Below are 15,891 nucleotides of genomic sequence, written 5' to 3' on the forward strand. Positions count from 1 at the left end.
CTGGGCCCACTGGCCTGATGTTTCTTATTTACCAAGGGAGCTAGGAGTACAGATTGGATGCAGTTTTTGTTACTCATTGCTCCCTTACTCCTGGAGTGAGGCTGGGGTAGGAAGACACAGGTACATGCACTACTGGCCAGGGAGTTTCTTCTCCGCGGCTCTGGGGAAGGAGGTGGTGGTGGTGATGCTGGGGTGACCCTGGGCCGGGAAGAAGCTGACTCTCTGGGGTACGGAGTCCATGACACAGGTTTAACTGAGGGAGGCTATCCTGACACACCACAGCGAGACTAAAACTCCCGAGCATGTGGAAAAGCCACAGGGCACACACACAAGATCACTCCACTTCTGCTAAAGCTTTTGTAACGGTGGCTACTAACTAACCCTGGCTGTGCAGCAGAATAACCTAGGGCCATTTATCATACTGGGGTCTAAAAAAGCATTCTTAGGCCTTCCTCCAGTTTTCTATGAAAACAAAAGCATTTCCGTTTGCTTCAACAATGAAAAATATTATTTTCAAAATGAATGCATGTGTATCTGCATCTTCAGAGGGACCATCCCATTACTGCGTGTTGCTACATGAGATCAGGGGCTGCCTCTGCGGCCGGTGACTATTGGCAGCCCGGGCTTTCAGAGACTCAATCACTAAGGTCCCACCAAGGTGTGTTCCAGAGACTGCTACTCATAAGTGTGGTCCTTGGATCAGTACCACTGGTGACCTGGAACCTGTTAGAAATGTGGTTAGTAGGTCTCCCAGACCTTCTGAACCAGAACCTGCAATCTAAGGAGAGGCCTAGGTGATTCATGCATATTATTGTTTACAAAGCACTGGTCTACATTACTGGCCTCCCCTCTTTGTTATTTTGTTTTGTTTTGTTTTTTAAGTTTATTTTGAGAGAGAGAGAGAGAGAGGGAGAGAGAGAATCCCAGGCAGGCTCTGGGTTGTCAGCGTGGAGCCCAGTGCAGGCTTGATCTCAGGAATGAACCATGAGATAGTGACCTGAGCTGAAATCAGGACACTTAACCTACTGAGCCACCCAGGCGCTCTGGCCTCCCCTCTTTTTCTCCAGCATTGTTAACTGAAATGGCTTCATATTTTCTACCTGATTTCCCAGTTCTAATTTCTGTGTGGCTTTCTGTTGTCTGTTGACCCCACTTAAGGCTTTACCATCAAAAGTGCTTATTAATTGGCCCATACAATAGGCTCATGCATGAGGCTGGCAGTTGGGGTCCCCCTGCCATGAGGATGGGGTGCTATCTTCTGAAGATAATGATGACACCCACAGGAGATGTGCACCCGGGCTCCCTGCCTCCATGGACCCACCTACACAAGTGAGGGTAAATTATACCAGTCACATTCCATCCTCTTGGCCAAAGGCCCCAGCCTGGCCAGCATTAGGGACAGTAAAGGGCCCAGAATGGGGTCTCAGTGTCAGAGCTAGCCACTTCTACAGAAGTGCGATGTGGGCTGCTGACTTCCTCAGGAAAACAGGAGTCGGGCAGGCTGGTGGGAGGGGAATAGGAGCTGCCGCCCTCCTAACTCTGGGGTGGGCTACCCACCATGACCCATCCTGGCCCCTTCAATGTCAGGGCACCCTGGGGGCCCTCCTGTGGAGCTCTCTGCCCCTCCCCGACGTGCCCTGAGACTCACAGGATGTAGCAGATGACGCCGATGCTCCACATGTCCGTGGCATAGCCGATGGGCTCATAGTTGATCACTTCAGGTGCCACAAACTCTGGGGTGCCAAAGAGGACCTTCAGAGATCCGGCATTCTCTGTAACCAGGATGGAGAGGGATCAACTGCCAGAACATTCAGGAGCCAACCAGTGGTAAGCAAATGTTATCTGTGTGCATGGGAGGGACACAGACAAGGCCTGGCCCTCAGCTGCTTTCTGGGACAGAGACACTCAGCCTCTTTGTAAACAGAGGCATCAATGTACCAGTGAAACTGACAAACTGCACACTCACCGGGGTGGGATGGGGAGAGGAGGCCTATTCGTCCCTGCCCCCAAGTGAGTTTCCATGTGTCTGTCTCTTCCATGAGTTCCCTGAAGAAGGGACTGTGCCTTGTGCTTGGCAATAATCTCTGACATTCACTAAGTCCTATGTACCCTGCTACCTGTTTTATAAGGACTTTCCTATTTAATACTCTTGACAGCCCTGAGGGAGGTATGACCCTCATGTTCCTGAGGAAGAATAGGATACCCAGGGAAGATGTGTGATTTAGCACTTTTCACATGGCAGTCAGGACCTAAACCCAGGTGGTCCCACTCTGAGCCACACCCTCCTGCCCCCACCTTTCAACCCATAGCGTCCTATCTCCTCCCAGAGCTGGCGGGAGGATAGCCAGGAAAGACCTTAACCCCTTGGTCCCCCTCAAAGGACCAGAGATGCCCAGTAGGATGCATATAGATACCATCTCCTGGGGGATCTATCAACAAAGGGGTGGGTGGCACACCTCTGGCCTGTGGGCCACACCTGACCTTGTTCATGACAGAGCCCATAGCAAATATTCTAAGACAAACCATTTAATGGCCTTCAGATTGAAAGCTCTGCTCCAGCTCCCAGCTGAACCCTTCCTGCCTCATTTTAGCTCGTCCCAGTTCTCAAGTAGTAGTAGACACGACTATCCCCACGTCTCTCACCAAGGGAGCCTGCACATCGTGTTCCTTGGGCTCTGACTGCCAGCTCCTGAGGCCAGTGGTGCCTTATTCATTCAAATTAGGAATGCTTCCTGCCTGAAGGCAGGCCCTGTACACCAGCTGTTGTCCCCTCAGCAGGTGGAGCAGAGCAGGCTCGTGTGCCCAGCATTGGCACTGATTCCCATGCAAGTCACAGCCTGGCAGAACCTAGATCCCTCAGTATCCTCTCTGTAACAGGGCGCCCTGGCACTCGCTCCCCTCAGGGTGGTGAAAGGCCAGTCTGTGCCAGCTCTCAGGTTCCTGTTGACAGGGAAGTGGTCAGGAGGTAGAGGGGGAGGCTGTTGCTGAGACATTGAACAGCTACACGGGCAGGGAGAATGTGGGCAGGGTAATAGGCAGCTGGTTACGGACCGAAATGGCTTCAGGGCTGGGTACGGAGGTCCCTACCACCTTCTCCCATCCACCCACCTTCCCAGGGCAGGAATAGCAGAGAGGCCTCAGAGAACCCCAAACTAGGTCTGGGGTTCTTGTTCCAGCCCCAGCACCTCTCCTGGCCGGTCCAGGTGGAACCTGCTGGGCAAAGCTACAGTTTCCTAGTCTATAAACCAGGGTTCAAAATCTGCCCTGTTTCTCTCACAGGGTTGCTGTGAGAACCAAATGCAAGTATGAGAAAGTGCTCTGGAAACCGTAGGGTAGGATGCAAATGGGAACAGGCGCCATTGCCAAAATGAGGTGCTGCTGCACCAGAGTGGAAGCTACAAGAGGGGACCATGACAACAGCCACAACAATAACGAAGAGCTAACACCTACACAGTGCTCACTATGTGCAAGGCACTGCTTGCATCACCTAACCTATACTAACTCACTTGACCCCCTAATAGCTCTATGAGGTGGGTATGGCTCTTATCCCATTTTACAGATAAGGAATTTGAGACTCTCAGTCAAGTCTATTTAGTGACAGGGGCAGGATCTGAGCCTCAGCAGCCACCACGGTCTCCGATTTCAACTCCAACACAGTGCATTCCCTCTCGTGCCCAGTGTGTGGAACACAAACGGCTACTGCCACTGCATGTGGGTGACAACAGGACGGGCGGATGGCCTTACCCAGCTTTCTGGCCAGACCAAAGTCGATGAGCTTGATTCTGGTGCCAGTCTTATTGACACACATGATGTTCTCAGGCTTGAGGTCCAGGTGGACGATGCCCTGCTTGTGGATGTACTCCACCCCCTCTGATATCTGCCTCATGTACTGGATGCATTCCCGCTCCGTCAGCTCAAAGTCCTCGTCAATGATGCGCTCGAACAGCTCACCCCCCGACACACTGCGGGAGCAAAAGGGATGGTCAGATCACAGGATTGCGGGGCCCAGGGCTGGCAGGGGGTCTGGCCAAGAGCAGGCTGGGAATGGGGTGGGGAGGATGGTAGGGGGACTGGCAGGAAAACCTAGGTTAAGAGGGGCCTGGCATTTCTGCAGCTTCCTGAGTTCCAGTCCCCTGCCTTGTTATGTTGGTCCCAGTTTCCATTGTGTGAGGAAGCCCTGGACCTCCTGGTTTCCCTGCTCGGAGGACCTTGTTTGTGCCCACTGAGCTGCTGGGGGATTCAGGGGAGCATCTGGGCTGGGCAGTTTCAGAGGTGGTCATGAACTGAGAGATCTAGACATCATCTCCTCGACACAAAGGGTAACCACCAGCCAGGGTGTATAATGACGACAGGTGTGTAAGGAATCGCTCTTACAAGAGCTGAAGCTTGAAATACTCACGGCACCCATAAGCATCTGTTTTGCATAGCCAGGATCAGAAAAGTATCTGCAATAATAAGGAGCCTTGGCACATTTTCTAAAATTCACTGGCTGTTACCCATTACACTCACAGTTGTGATCAGTTGGCCTCCTCTGGCCAGGCCTATAGTTCCAGTTACTTCCTCCAGGTAAAACTGTTACACCTGTTCCCTTGCCCAGGCTGGGAGTATAGTATACCCTCCTGCCTGGATAGACTTTGTATCCTGACTGTGGTGTTTCTGGAGCTCACAGTGGGCATCTTCTGCTAAGGACTGGCCCAGAGGCTATAGCCAGCCAGCACATCGCCCTTCAGGGCAAAGGCATGGCCTTGCCTCCTGAGTTGCATGGGTCCTTTCTGTTCCCCTGTCCCAGCCCTCTGACCCACATTCCTTCCTTGCTGCTCAGAAAGTTTAAAGCACCTCCCCAGTGACTTTTATAGCATCCAGACATCAGTAAGCTGTTCTGCAATGGCCTATAGGTCCACCAGCTGAACACAGCTGAGTAGGCTTCCTTCTGGGCCTGTCCTCTTCCAAGGGACTTCCCTCTTCTTTTTTGCAGGGGAGGGGGAAGGGACATTTCCTCTTCTAAGGGGAGCCATCATGAAGAAGGGAAAGAGCTGAGTGTGGATCCTGTCCCTGCCTTTTATAAGCTGTGTGACTTTGGGCACATTACTTAACCTTTCTGAGTCCTGGTTTCCTTACCTGTCCCTACCTCATAAAATTGTTAGGAATGAAGGAACTTCTGCAAAGCATCATTCCTGACACACAGTAGGAGCTCAGCACATATTAATTACCATTTGACAACCTGTAGTGAGTCAGGTGGATCTCGTCACTGACCCCTGCTGGAGGGACAGACAGGGATGCAGCGTGGGGCCCAGCACACCACCGCCTCCATCACCAACACTTCCTGGGAGGGCTGAGCCAGTGGCCACTGGGGACGCTAGAACTGACACTCTAGAACCAACAGAGCAGAAGGTCCCTGGGTGGCCAGCAGGTGGCGCCTTTGTACCAAAGCCTTCCATTTCTATTGCTCTCTACCAAGGCTCCAAGTCAAATTCTAATCTACATTCCCAGGTCTCTTGGGAGCCTTACTGTCTCTGTTCCTCAATGTCCTCATCTGGAAGATGCACATAAAAATAGCACCACCTCACAGGGTTGCTGTGAAGACTGAGTGGATTAATACAGGTAAAGTGCTTAGCAGAGTGCCTGGCACATAGTAAGTGCTCAATAATGTTAATTACCTCCCCCCTCCCCCAACCAGTTGGGACCCTTATTGAAAATACAGACTCCCAAGCTCTTCCCCTGTAGATTCTGATTTAGAAAATCTTGGGAGGATCCAGATGTTAGCCAGATAATTCTTATGATGACACAAGCTTGGGAAATACTGGCTTTCAGCTTACCCAATAGCTGCCCTTGGGATGGCAGCTGAAATTCAATTCACCAAGAAATTCCTTTGAGAAAGCACTCCCGATTTCCCCATTTGAAATGATCTTTCCCTCCCTGGGTTTTCCACAGTCTTGTCTCTGAGCTTTTTGTATCAAGTCTGCCTTAGCTTATGCTTGTTTGCAAGTATGTGTGGAAAAGGTCTGGCTCATCTCTAGACCTTTATTTACACCTGGCCATATCTGGCACTGACAATGTGCCCCAAAATGTGTGCTTTTAAATTTAAAATATTCTGGAAAAGCAAGCAACCATTATTTTCAGTGCCTTTGGGAATGTCTGAGGCAATGTGTAGTGGAAATCTGAGCCACGGAGGTAATTACTACTGCATTTCTAGAGGTAACCTATTCAATGTAAGTTCAAATAGGTCCACACCTATTCAAATATACTTAATGTATTTTGAAAACTGTTCCGTGGTCCATTTTCTAGGATGGAAGGGATTACATAAATAGGATTAATGGTTCTGTGTAGGTTTCTCTTCAAAATACTCAAGGTTAGGGTGGAAAGAAGATGCCACCCACAGAGATGATGCCAAGGGCCAAGGCTGGGCCAGAGGGAATGTGCGCTTAGTAAACGGACAGTGAGCCAGTGAGCCAGTGAGTGAATACCTACTACCAAGGCTACCTAATCCCAAGGGATCAAATTCATTCCCCAAACTGTAGACCTTGGCCAGCCCCCATTGGCAGCCAGAAGGTATGGCGTTTCAGGGGACTCCAGACTCCATACCCAGACCCTCTACTCCTTGCTGAATATTCTTTGCTAAATTTTGCCAATGGTAGCACAAAAGTGAGGTGGGCGGCGGATGACTTGGTCTAAATCGCACTTCTGCTTCACTGCTGAGGGTCCCAATGCCCCTTGGAATGTCCCGAGCACACCCAAAGGACAAGCCCAGATTGCAGGCCAGGAGCCTGAGGGAATCTCCATGTCTGGGCAACACTGCTATAAAGGTGGGGGCTTGTCCTGTGATCAGAGGTCAGAAAGGCTGAAGGCACATATTACTTCTGATTTCTCACTGTGTCTGAGGCAGCTGAACCGACAGAGAGGCCCCTGGAATATATTTTCACTTTTCTACATCACCAGGCATTATCTTTCTCTTCATCTCAGTTTCTCCATCAAACAAGGAGAATGGCAAATGGTACCCTCTGCAAGCTAGCCTTTGCCCTCTCATGGCTGAGTCTGTTTAAGCTGGAAGAGAAGTACAGACCGAGTGTGAATGTGCTCCCACTTCTTTGGTTGAGCTCCTATCAAGGGGCAAGCTCTTTACCCCAAGTGCAGAAGAATCATCTGGCATCTGTGCGTGTCAGATTGCTCCTGCCCCTGGGAGAGACGTGGGGAAGAGGGATGAAAGCCAGGCCAGCCGAGGCCTTCTTACGTTTTCTCTCAACATTTTCCATCCAGCTTGCCAACTCGCATTTCCACGCTAAGTATGGTATTCTGCCCACTGGTGCTGCTGCCCGGCCTCTCCCAGGCTTGGCTGCCTCCTACCCCACTCCCGCACCCTCGCACAAACTTGCCCAAGGCTTAACATCTAAACATAAGACATTTCTCCGCATGTCCACGCATGCCCACACTGCCTGGACCCAGCAACTTGTTCTAGAATAAATGTGAAACGTTGCAGCTCACAGGGCTATTGTAAGGCTGTGATCGGTGAGGCCACAGACACGGGCTACTCTTGCCTGGAAGTGGGGAGGTAAGCTTAGACGGGGGCTGAAAACCGATTGTAAGATACAAATTCTAAGACACAAATGCAGCTTTTCTTTGGATCGTTTACAGTTCCACAGAATTGCTGAAGTTTAGATGCTGGAAGGACTTAATAATTAGAAAATCACAGCTTGGCAGTAACAGGACCAGACTCCAGCTCTCCTGAATTGTAGGGTTTGTTCCACAACACCTAGTTGTATGTTAAATGCTCACAAAATAATTTTAAGTGAAAAAATAAAAAAGACCATGACACAGGAAAAGTCAATGTATCATACTATTAAGTCCCAATTATACAGCACAATGCCTGACATATATTATTCCATTTAATCCCCACATCATTCATAAAGCAGCTTATATACTCTGTGTACAGATAATAACACTAAGGATAGGCAAAGCTGAGTTACTTATTCAAGGCCACACAACAGGTAAGAGGCAGAGCTGGATTGACGGGAGATTTATCGGACTCACTTTGGACTCTGTGCTTTTAACCCACTATAGCTTTTCCAAATGTAAGTAAACCGAAAGGAAACACACCGAAGCCATCACAGAGAGAGGAGAGAAGGTCACACCTCAAGCCTGGGGAGGCCTCACTGTCCTCACCCTTCCTGGGAAGGAAGGTGTTGGTAGAGTCCCCTCCAAAGGACAGAGAGTCCTGACGCTCAAGATGAGCAATTCAAGGATGCTGAAGGCTATTTCACAATAGCTCTAAAGATTTCAGATGCACATGCCCTTTGATCTAGCACACCCACACTTCCAGGAATTCACCCTACAGACGTACATAGGAGTGAGAGGATGCAAGTACAAGGTTACAAACACTGCTTATTTGTAAAAGCAAAGACCTGGAAACTGTGAAACTGCCTTTCAAAAGAAGACTGCTCAAGTAAACTGTGGTTTATGCAAGGAAGGAAATTCCACGGGCAGGGTGAACGAGGAGGCCTATCAGCTACTGGTATGTTCACAGCAGTTCATACCAAGGTGAATTGTTGAATGAAAAGAAGCAAGACACAGGATAGTGGATATGAGTTAGCTTTGTGTGAAAAGGTGGGAACTATTTTTTAAAAATATATGGTTATATTTTCATAAAGAAACTTTGGAAGGATACAAACAATAAAATAAATAAAAATGGTTACTGGTGGCAGTGGTGGGGGCTATGGGGGACAAGGGTTGGAACGAACTCTCCATTGTGTATTTTCTCACATTTTTTTTAATGTGATTGTATAACATTAACAAATTCTGATTAAAAAAATAAAGGAAAGGAGGGGCACCTGGGTGGCTCAGTCGGTTAAGCATCTGACTCTTGACTTCAGCTTAGGTCATGATCTCACAGTTTGTGAGTTCAAGCCCCTTATAGGGCTCCGTGCTGGCAGTGAGGAGCCTGCTTGGGATTCTCTCTCTCTCCCTCTCTCTCTCTGCCCCTCACCTGCTCATTCTTACTCTCTCTCTAAAATAAATAAATAAACTTAAAAAGAAAAAGGAAAGGAAACTCTGAAAAACATAGACACCTCTGCAGAGGACACCTGGCTTACTGAGAACAATATGTGCATTTGTGTGTGTGTGTGTGTGTGTGTGTGCATGTGCACCTGTGTGTGGGTGTGTGCACACACATGGTCAGTGGCTCAGAGGTGAGACAAGTGGAGGATGGGGACTAGAGGAACCATGGATCCCAGGAAGCCTTGGCAGGAGGTCATGTGATACATGCCTCCGCCCATGTACAACTCAGCCCAGGAAGCACTACTCTCTGCTGAGGGAGCAGTGGAGAACACAAGCAGGCATGTATGGGGGCATGCAGGGCACAGGAGGAGGACAGGAGCAAGGGTTACGCTCCCGCATCCTGCGCCCCCAGCCCTGGGCCCCTCTTCTTTTGAAGGCCATTCAGGAAGTTGCTGTGTCCCTCCCCTTCCACTCCAAAGCTACCTCTAGGTGAGAATGTCCCTGAACGAAAGGAGCCTACAGGTAACCTTGGCCCTTTCACAGGGAGGTGAGGGTGAAAAGGGGGCAGGGGTCCTCAGAGATCCGCCAATTTGTTATGGCAGTGAACAGGGCTGCTGTGGGCTGCTGGTCATGGGTTAGGGCCACAGGTGAGCACAGATCTGCTGTTCTGAGTGGGCGACACCCGGCCACGTGGGCTGGGGAGTGTCCTTCATGTCATAGGCCCGCCTGCAGGGCTCTCCATTTCCAGGCAGAGGGGTTTGGGTGTGGGCACACACAAGGGGCCCCCAGCAAACCACTCACATTTCCAGGACCATGACGATGTTGGCCTTTTCTTCAAAGGCATCCACACACTGGACCAGCTTGGGGTGGTGGAGGCAGTTCATAATGCTGATCTCCTGCCGGATATTCTCTTTCTCTTTTGCTGAATATGCCTTGAAGAATTTCCCTGCCCAGATTTTTCCAGTTTTCTTTTCTACAAGTCGAAAGACCTGTCCAAATTTCCCACTGGAAATGAAAGGAGGAGGAGAGGAAAGGCAAATTTAGCCAAGCTTTCCACTAAATTGGGGCTGACAAATGGTGGCCTGTGGGACAAATCTAGCCCACCTCTTTTTAGAAATAAAATTTTATTGGGATGCAGCCACACCCACTGGTGCGCACACTGTCTACGGCCACTTTTGTGCTTCAGTGGCAGAGTGGTAGCTGCGACAGAGAGCATATGGCCCACAAAACCTAAGCTACCCATTTTCTGGCCCGTTATAGAAAAGTCTGCCGGTCCCTGCTCTGGATCATGAAGGGTTCCTCTAACACAGACAAACCTCCTCTCCCTCACCTGTCACCCCAGCCTGTGCCTGGCCCCGCATCCCTGCCCCAACACTACCCAGGTTTGCTGTTCTTTCAGGGCCATCACTTCCTTGGGCTGAGGCTTCCACCCTGGCTGGTGGGTTTCCCTCCCCTTCCCCGAAGACAGACCCATGAAGTTGGGTGGAGACAGTCCTCCCCAACTACAGAGAACTTCCGAGTGGCTGCTTTCCTTCTGCTCCACTGCTCAGCACTGGTCCCCTGGACACGGCCCAGGAAGGCCCCTGCCGTCCACTGCAGGGGAGGAGAGTGAGGTATTCCTCTGACACAGCTCCTCCCGACAGAGCAGGCTCCTTGTGCAGAACTGTTGAGGCTGGTGTCACTCCTTTCTTCCCCAGGAACTTGCTAGAAATCAAACCTGAGCCCCGTCCCCTTTTCTTCCATCCTGCTCCTATAGGGATAGTTAGCAGGAGACAGTTGGCCCTGGGTGCTGCTGCTGGAGGGGACAGTGTGGCTGTGACGAGGGCTCAGGGTTGAGGTCTCCACACTCCAGGGGAGAGCCAGAGCTAATAGTGTGGGCCAGATTCATAGAGTGAGCAGCTGTGCCTTTCAGGGGTGTGCATTTTATGGATGCATTAAAGCTACAGTTGCTGAACAGACTGGTCAGGCTTGACTGACTCCTGCAGATGACATGGAAGGTAGCCTTGGACAGTCTGACCCAGACCCAGTCACCTTATCAGCCTGGTTGGAGTAACACACAGGAAAGGCAGGGCTTGCTCAAGCCTCTCATGGAGTTGAGTCGGTTGCACAAGAAGCTCCTAAGAGCGCCCTGGCTGAGGTTGCCCTCTTGGGGTGCTGACCCAGGTCAGCACCTCCTGCTTTTGCAGGGGGCCTCAGCGTGGGAAGCTGGCAGAACCCAGGAAAAGATGGGAAGACAAGGCACGGAATTTAATGATGGGATCTGCGCCACCCCCACTCTGGGGGCCCCAAAGGCACTTCCTGCACCACTTACGAGCCTAGTCTCTCTTCGATGTCGTAGAAGTCAGACACTTTGTGTTCAGTATTGACAATCACCGTCCGGTAGTCGACCTCAGGTTCCTTCTCATCTGCAGGGTGGGGCGGGGTGAGTGTGAGCCATCCGATTCCTCGCTCGCCCCCCTCCCCGCCTCGAGTCTACCTGAGGACAGGTGGCCAGCACTCACCATCATCTGACACCTCCACTTCGTCCTTTGGCTCTGGGGGTGGAAGGAGATGGGGAGAGACACAGAGGACACAGTGATTAGTACTGAAGACACATTGAGAGTGAAACATGCTGGGGCCTTCATCATGCCTCAGCCTTCCCAGGCCCAAGACCACCAAGCCCAGAGCTGTGGGCACGGCTAGGTAGTGGGTCAGTCTGCTCTGCAGCCGGGCCACGGACACATGGACACACCAGCAGGCCCTGGCCTCCTCACCCCACCGAGCAGCTTCCCCCCTGGCTCTTGCTTCCATCCCTTCCTCTGTGACCTCGTGGTCCCCTGGACACAGCCTTCTTCACAGAGCTTCCAGGCTCCAACTTTCAGAACCCACACATGACTGTGACAGCCCCTTTCTGCTCTCGCTTGAAAGTCAGCAACATAAATTGCTCCTAGTGTCAAATCTACTTATCCATTTGATGGTTAATGGTACATGGGATTCCAGCCCTGGACCAGGTATCTTGCCAGGTATTGTGGGCATACAACCAAAATACACAGAAGGCATGATCTCTCCTTTCTTGGGGCTCACAATTTAGCGGGGAGGCGAAACCACATATCCTAGAAATATCCATTACAAGTGTTCTATAATCAAGCATATGATATCAAAGTACAAATATACATATACATATGTAGGAAGTTGACATGAAATGAGGCAATTATAAAGTCAGAGCAATTATTCTGGGAAGAAGGAGCCCTCGAGTTGGGTCTTAAAGGAAATGCTGGAACACAACAGGGAGGTGGGTGAGGTCACACAGTGAAACCAGCAGGTGTTAAGAGGGCGAGAAGGGACATAAGCAGCACATACTGGCTGCTCATATGGATGTATCAGACGAGAATGGCAGGGTGGGGAGGGGGCGTGAGGGGACAGGCAGGTGCCCACCAAACACATCCACTTCAGAGCTGCAGGCTTTCCTTTGGCATAGGTTTGTCCCTATCAGGCCACTATGGCTTCTTGACTTTGGCCAAGTACCTTTCCCTTTCTGGGCCCCAGTGTCCTCATCTGTAAAAGAAGGGAGTTGTACTTATAGGTGATTTCTAGGGTCCTTGGCTAGCTCTGGATGCCATGTTCTGTGACATGCTTTATGCTCCTCAGTCATGATGTGGGCTGTGGTCCACTGGCAGAGGGAGCCAATGTTGGTTTCCTGAGACAGAACAAAGACCTAAGAAAAGTTGGAGAAGGAGGACAGAGATTTTACCAGTGCAAGTGTGTGTGTGTATGTGTGTGTGTGTGTGTGTGTGTGAGAGAGAGAGAGAGAGAGAGAGAGAGAGAGAGAGAGAGTGTAAGACTTGGGGGGACAGAGTGTGTGACAGGGGACAGCATGTGGGTGAATCCCCCAGGAGCTGTGATGTGTTTAGGGTCCTTACAATGCTGTTGATGAAGCTTAGCTTTAAACAACTAAACAGAAGTGAGACGGAGAAGAATAGTCTGTCGCAGGAAGGAAAATGCCCCGGAAACATTTAGTAATAAGATAGATGGGAACCCTCAGATCCATGGTGGGGTTTCACAGATAGCGCCAGGACAGGAGTCTAACTGGCCAAGTCTTCTAACTCGCATATTTGAGAGTGGAGAATGACGATGTCAGTTCATAGATGATCAGAACACATCTGGGAACAACACCTGGAAGGCATGATGGAGTCACATTTCAGAGAGAATGGAATCATTCAGCCTTCTGGGGCGGACAAGCCCCAGGGCATCTAGTGAGAACCCAAGTGTGGGAGCCCCGTCCCTCAACTTACTGCTCTGGCCAACAGAATGCTGTCACGGGTCGGGGGTCTGGATCGGGGTGTGGGGAATGCACTGGCCACAAGCAGGTATTATTCCTCTGCTCTCAGCAGAGCCTGGGGCCATCTGCTCCTGGAACCAGGGCTTTCGGCACTTAGGAAGTAGCCCTGGGGCTGGAGAGGTATGGAAAGCCACTGAAAGAGCTGCCGTGTGAAGATGGTCAGAAATGGTTAGGCCTCTCTGGTTAGGGAAAAATGTCTGTAGCAGCTATGATTTAAAAAAAAATCACAATGGCCAAGGGTAAGATTAAGGTTATAGACTTTTACCAACTAATAAGTACTATAACTGGAGAGAACAATTTAGTGTTATGCCTCACATAGGAGGACGGCGGTAGGCATATGGAACTCACATCTCGAGATGTACCATAAGGATAATAAATAGGTTTAACAGACGTTTAGGTCAGTTCAACAACGGCACTTCAGACAGGGCTGTAAGGGAAGCAAGGGGTTCAAGTCAATGACGAAGGATGCTGTCACTGGCTGGGCCTTGGAGATAAAATACTAACAATGATAACAACATTTACTGTCAGGGAGGCCCAGCGTACTGGTCCATGGTGCTCCTGTCTGAGAGAGTGGCTTCACCTGTTCCCATGCCACTCACCGGGGTGTGCAATGGACAGTAGGACGAGAGAGGAAGAGAAGGCAGACTTCCCTGGCCTGGCATCTTTAGGAGGAGCTGTCTGTACTTCCCTAGTGAAGGAGCATCAGCTGTGCTGTGAGCCCATAAGGGGCTTTCCAATGGCCTGGCACCAGGTGCATCTTCCAGATGGCCTTGGAGAGGGCATGCAGTTCTAGAACTGGCCTCTCCCAGTGTCTCAGACACCAGTTAGAGATTATACAGCTGGCCTTCCTGCTCGCACCACAAACACCACACCTGCCCTTCACCTCTGCCTTATTTTCCCTTGGCAATTAAGATGCAGAATGTTCTCCTGATGCTATGGTTGTGGGGACCTAGGCCATTCTCAGGGAATTCACGCCCTTATTTCCTGGCTCACTGCTACCACACAAATCTTCCTCTGTTTGAAACAGGCCAAGACTCCTGGCTGAGATATTTCCCTTCTTCCTTTTCCTTCTCACTCTGCCTCCATTCTGCTTGGAGGGGGAAGCGGCCACAAGGAGAGGGGCAGGATAGGAGGTGGGGAAAGGCCACGGTTCAATTAGCTAAGTTCAGTAATAAAGGTCTGTAGTAATAGCAGAGGTGAGCCACTCGGTTTCCATCTTTCCACCACAGAAGGAGCTGTGGCTGGAGGAACTTCAACAAGACATTTAAAAACTATTCAGAAAGAGCTATGAGATCCAAGAGCTAAGCACAAGAACTGTTTGGAAGATGGTTCTGAGATATTTCTGCAAATAGATTAGTCTCATTTCCCTGGAGTAGTGTCTGAGACAAGACCAGATGAGCACTGGGGACCCTCACGTGGCAGGCCTCTAGGGAGTCCCTTGGACTGAGCTGTCTGTGGCTGAGGGCTGTCACACACCTGGTGCGCACTAGAGGGCACCCCAGCCCCAGAGAGGCGTCTATAGCCCCCGACCGGGTGAGCAGCGATATTTGGCTCATCTCTGGCCCTCAGGGGCTCTACATCTCTAATTGCCCTCAGGCTTGCAAGAAAGCCCCAACTCTGCAAGAAGCCTTTCTCACAGCTGTTTTGCTAACAACTATATATTCTAGAACAAAATAGGATCAGGAGCAAGGACAGAGTGGATTTAAGACTTACAGTATGGATAGGGTGGGGCAGAGATGAAGGCCTGGCTGGGATGGGAGAGAATGCTGTCTTGGGGGCAGTGCTTCTGCTTACCCAGGTTTGGGGAGACAGGGAGGGGAGCTGGATGGGTTGGGGATTCTAGTCTGAGGGGCGGCTCTGATTAAGAAGGCCACTGAAGTGGGGTGGGGACACCTCTGCTTTGTCCTGTACCACCTGGAATAGTGCCAGAACACAGGAGGAGTGCAGAGGAGTGCAGAGCACCGTGTGAGTGAATGTAGTGTGAGGGTCGGGCGCTTAGCAGGGACAGAATGGAGAGGTCAGGATGAAGCAGAAAACCCAGGCTGCTAAGGCAGAGGCAGGAGGAGTACTGGTGGCAGTGGGGAAGGCGAGAGCCCACATAAGTTGCACTTAGTGAAGGGAGGGTTCAGTAGCCCTGCCGTTATGATGACCACCGTACCCCACAGGCTCCCTAGAGAGGAGCTGCCATGACCACCTCTCCCATCCCTCCTCTACATGCACACGCATGTGTGCACACACACCACACTTCTCTGAGAGCCATTTCCCTTTTAAGGTGGACAGAGATGACCTACCCAGGTTATAACTAAAAGCATCTGACCAGTGCACAGAGGTCTTCCCTCGGAACATCCCTACACCCCACCCTCCCACCGCCTCCACCCTCTGTCCCTCAGGCCTAATGCTTGCCAACTGTTCTGTCCTCCGCCCCCCCCCCCCCATCACTCCCCCCAGCCATCCAGCTGGCCCTGAGCGGTGGGAGCAGCATCCAGTCTGGAAGCCCTGGGTGGCCTGGACCCCTCCTCTGGCTTGCAGGCTATTTTTGCATTTCCTTTTGTCTGCTCTCAGCCAGGAGGGGCCCTAGGGGGAGA

The 15,891-nt window shown here is 50.9% G+C and overlaps 1 protein-coding gene across 7 annotated transcripts in view; it reads right to left on the bottom strand.

The window, feature by feature from the left end:
• The window catches only part of MYLK (myosin light chain kinase), a 212,911-nt gene that overhangs the window by 23,154 nt on the left and 173,866 nt on the right, over positions 1-15,891 (bottom strand). For all 7 annotated transcript variants that reach the window (XM_043594342.1, XM_043594343.1, XM_043594341.1 and 4 more), the window contains 5 exons: positions 11,490-11,522; positions 11,300-11,393; positions 9,790-9,993; positions 3,745-3,962; positions 1,649-1,772 (listed from right to left, as the gene is read on the bottom strand). In XM_043594342.1, coding sequence (XP_043450277.1) covers positions 1,649-1,772; positions 3,745-3,962; positions 9,790-9,993; positions 11,300-11,393; positions 11,490-11,522 — 673 coding nt within the window. The remainder of the gene's footprint in view (positions 1-1,648; positions 1,773-3,744; positions 3,963-9,789; positions 9,994-11,299; positions 11,394-11,489; positions 11,523-15,891) is intronic.

Source organism: Prionailurus bengalensis, chromosome C2 (assembly GCF_016509475.1).
Source record: "Prionailurus bengalensis isolate Pbe53 chromosome C2, Fcat_Pben_1.1_paternal_pri, whole genome shotgun sequence".
Lineage (NCBI taxonomy): Eukaryota > Metazoa > Chordata > Mammalia > Carnivora > Felidae > Prionailurus > Prionailurus bengalensis.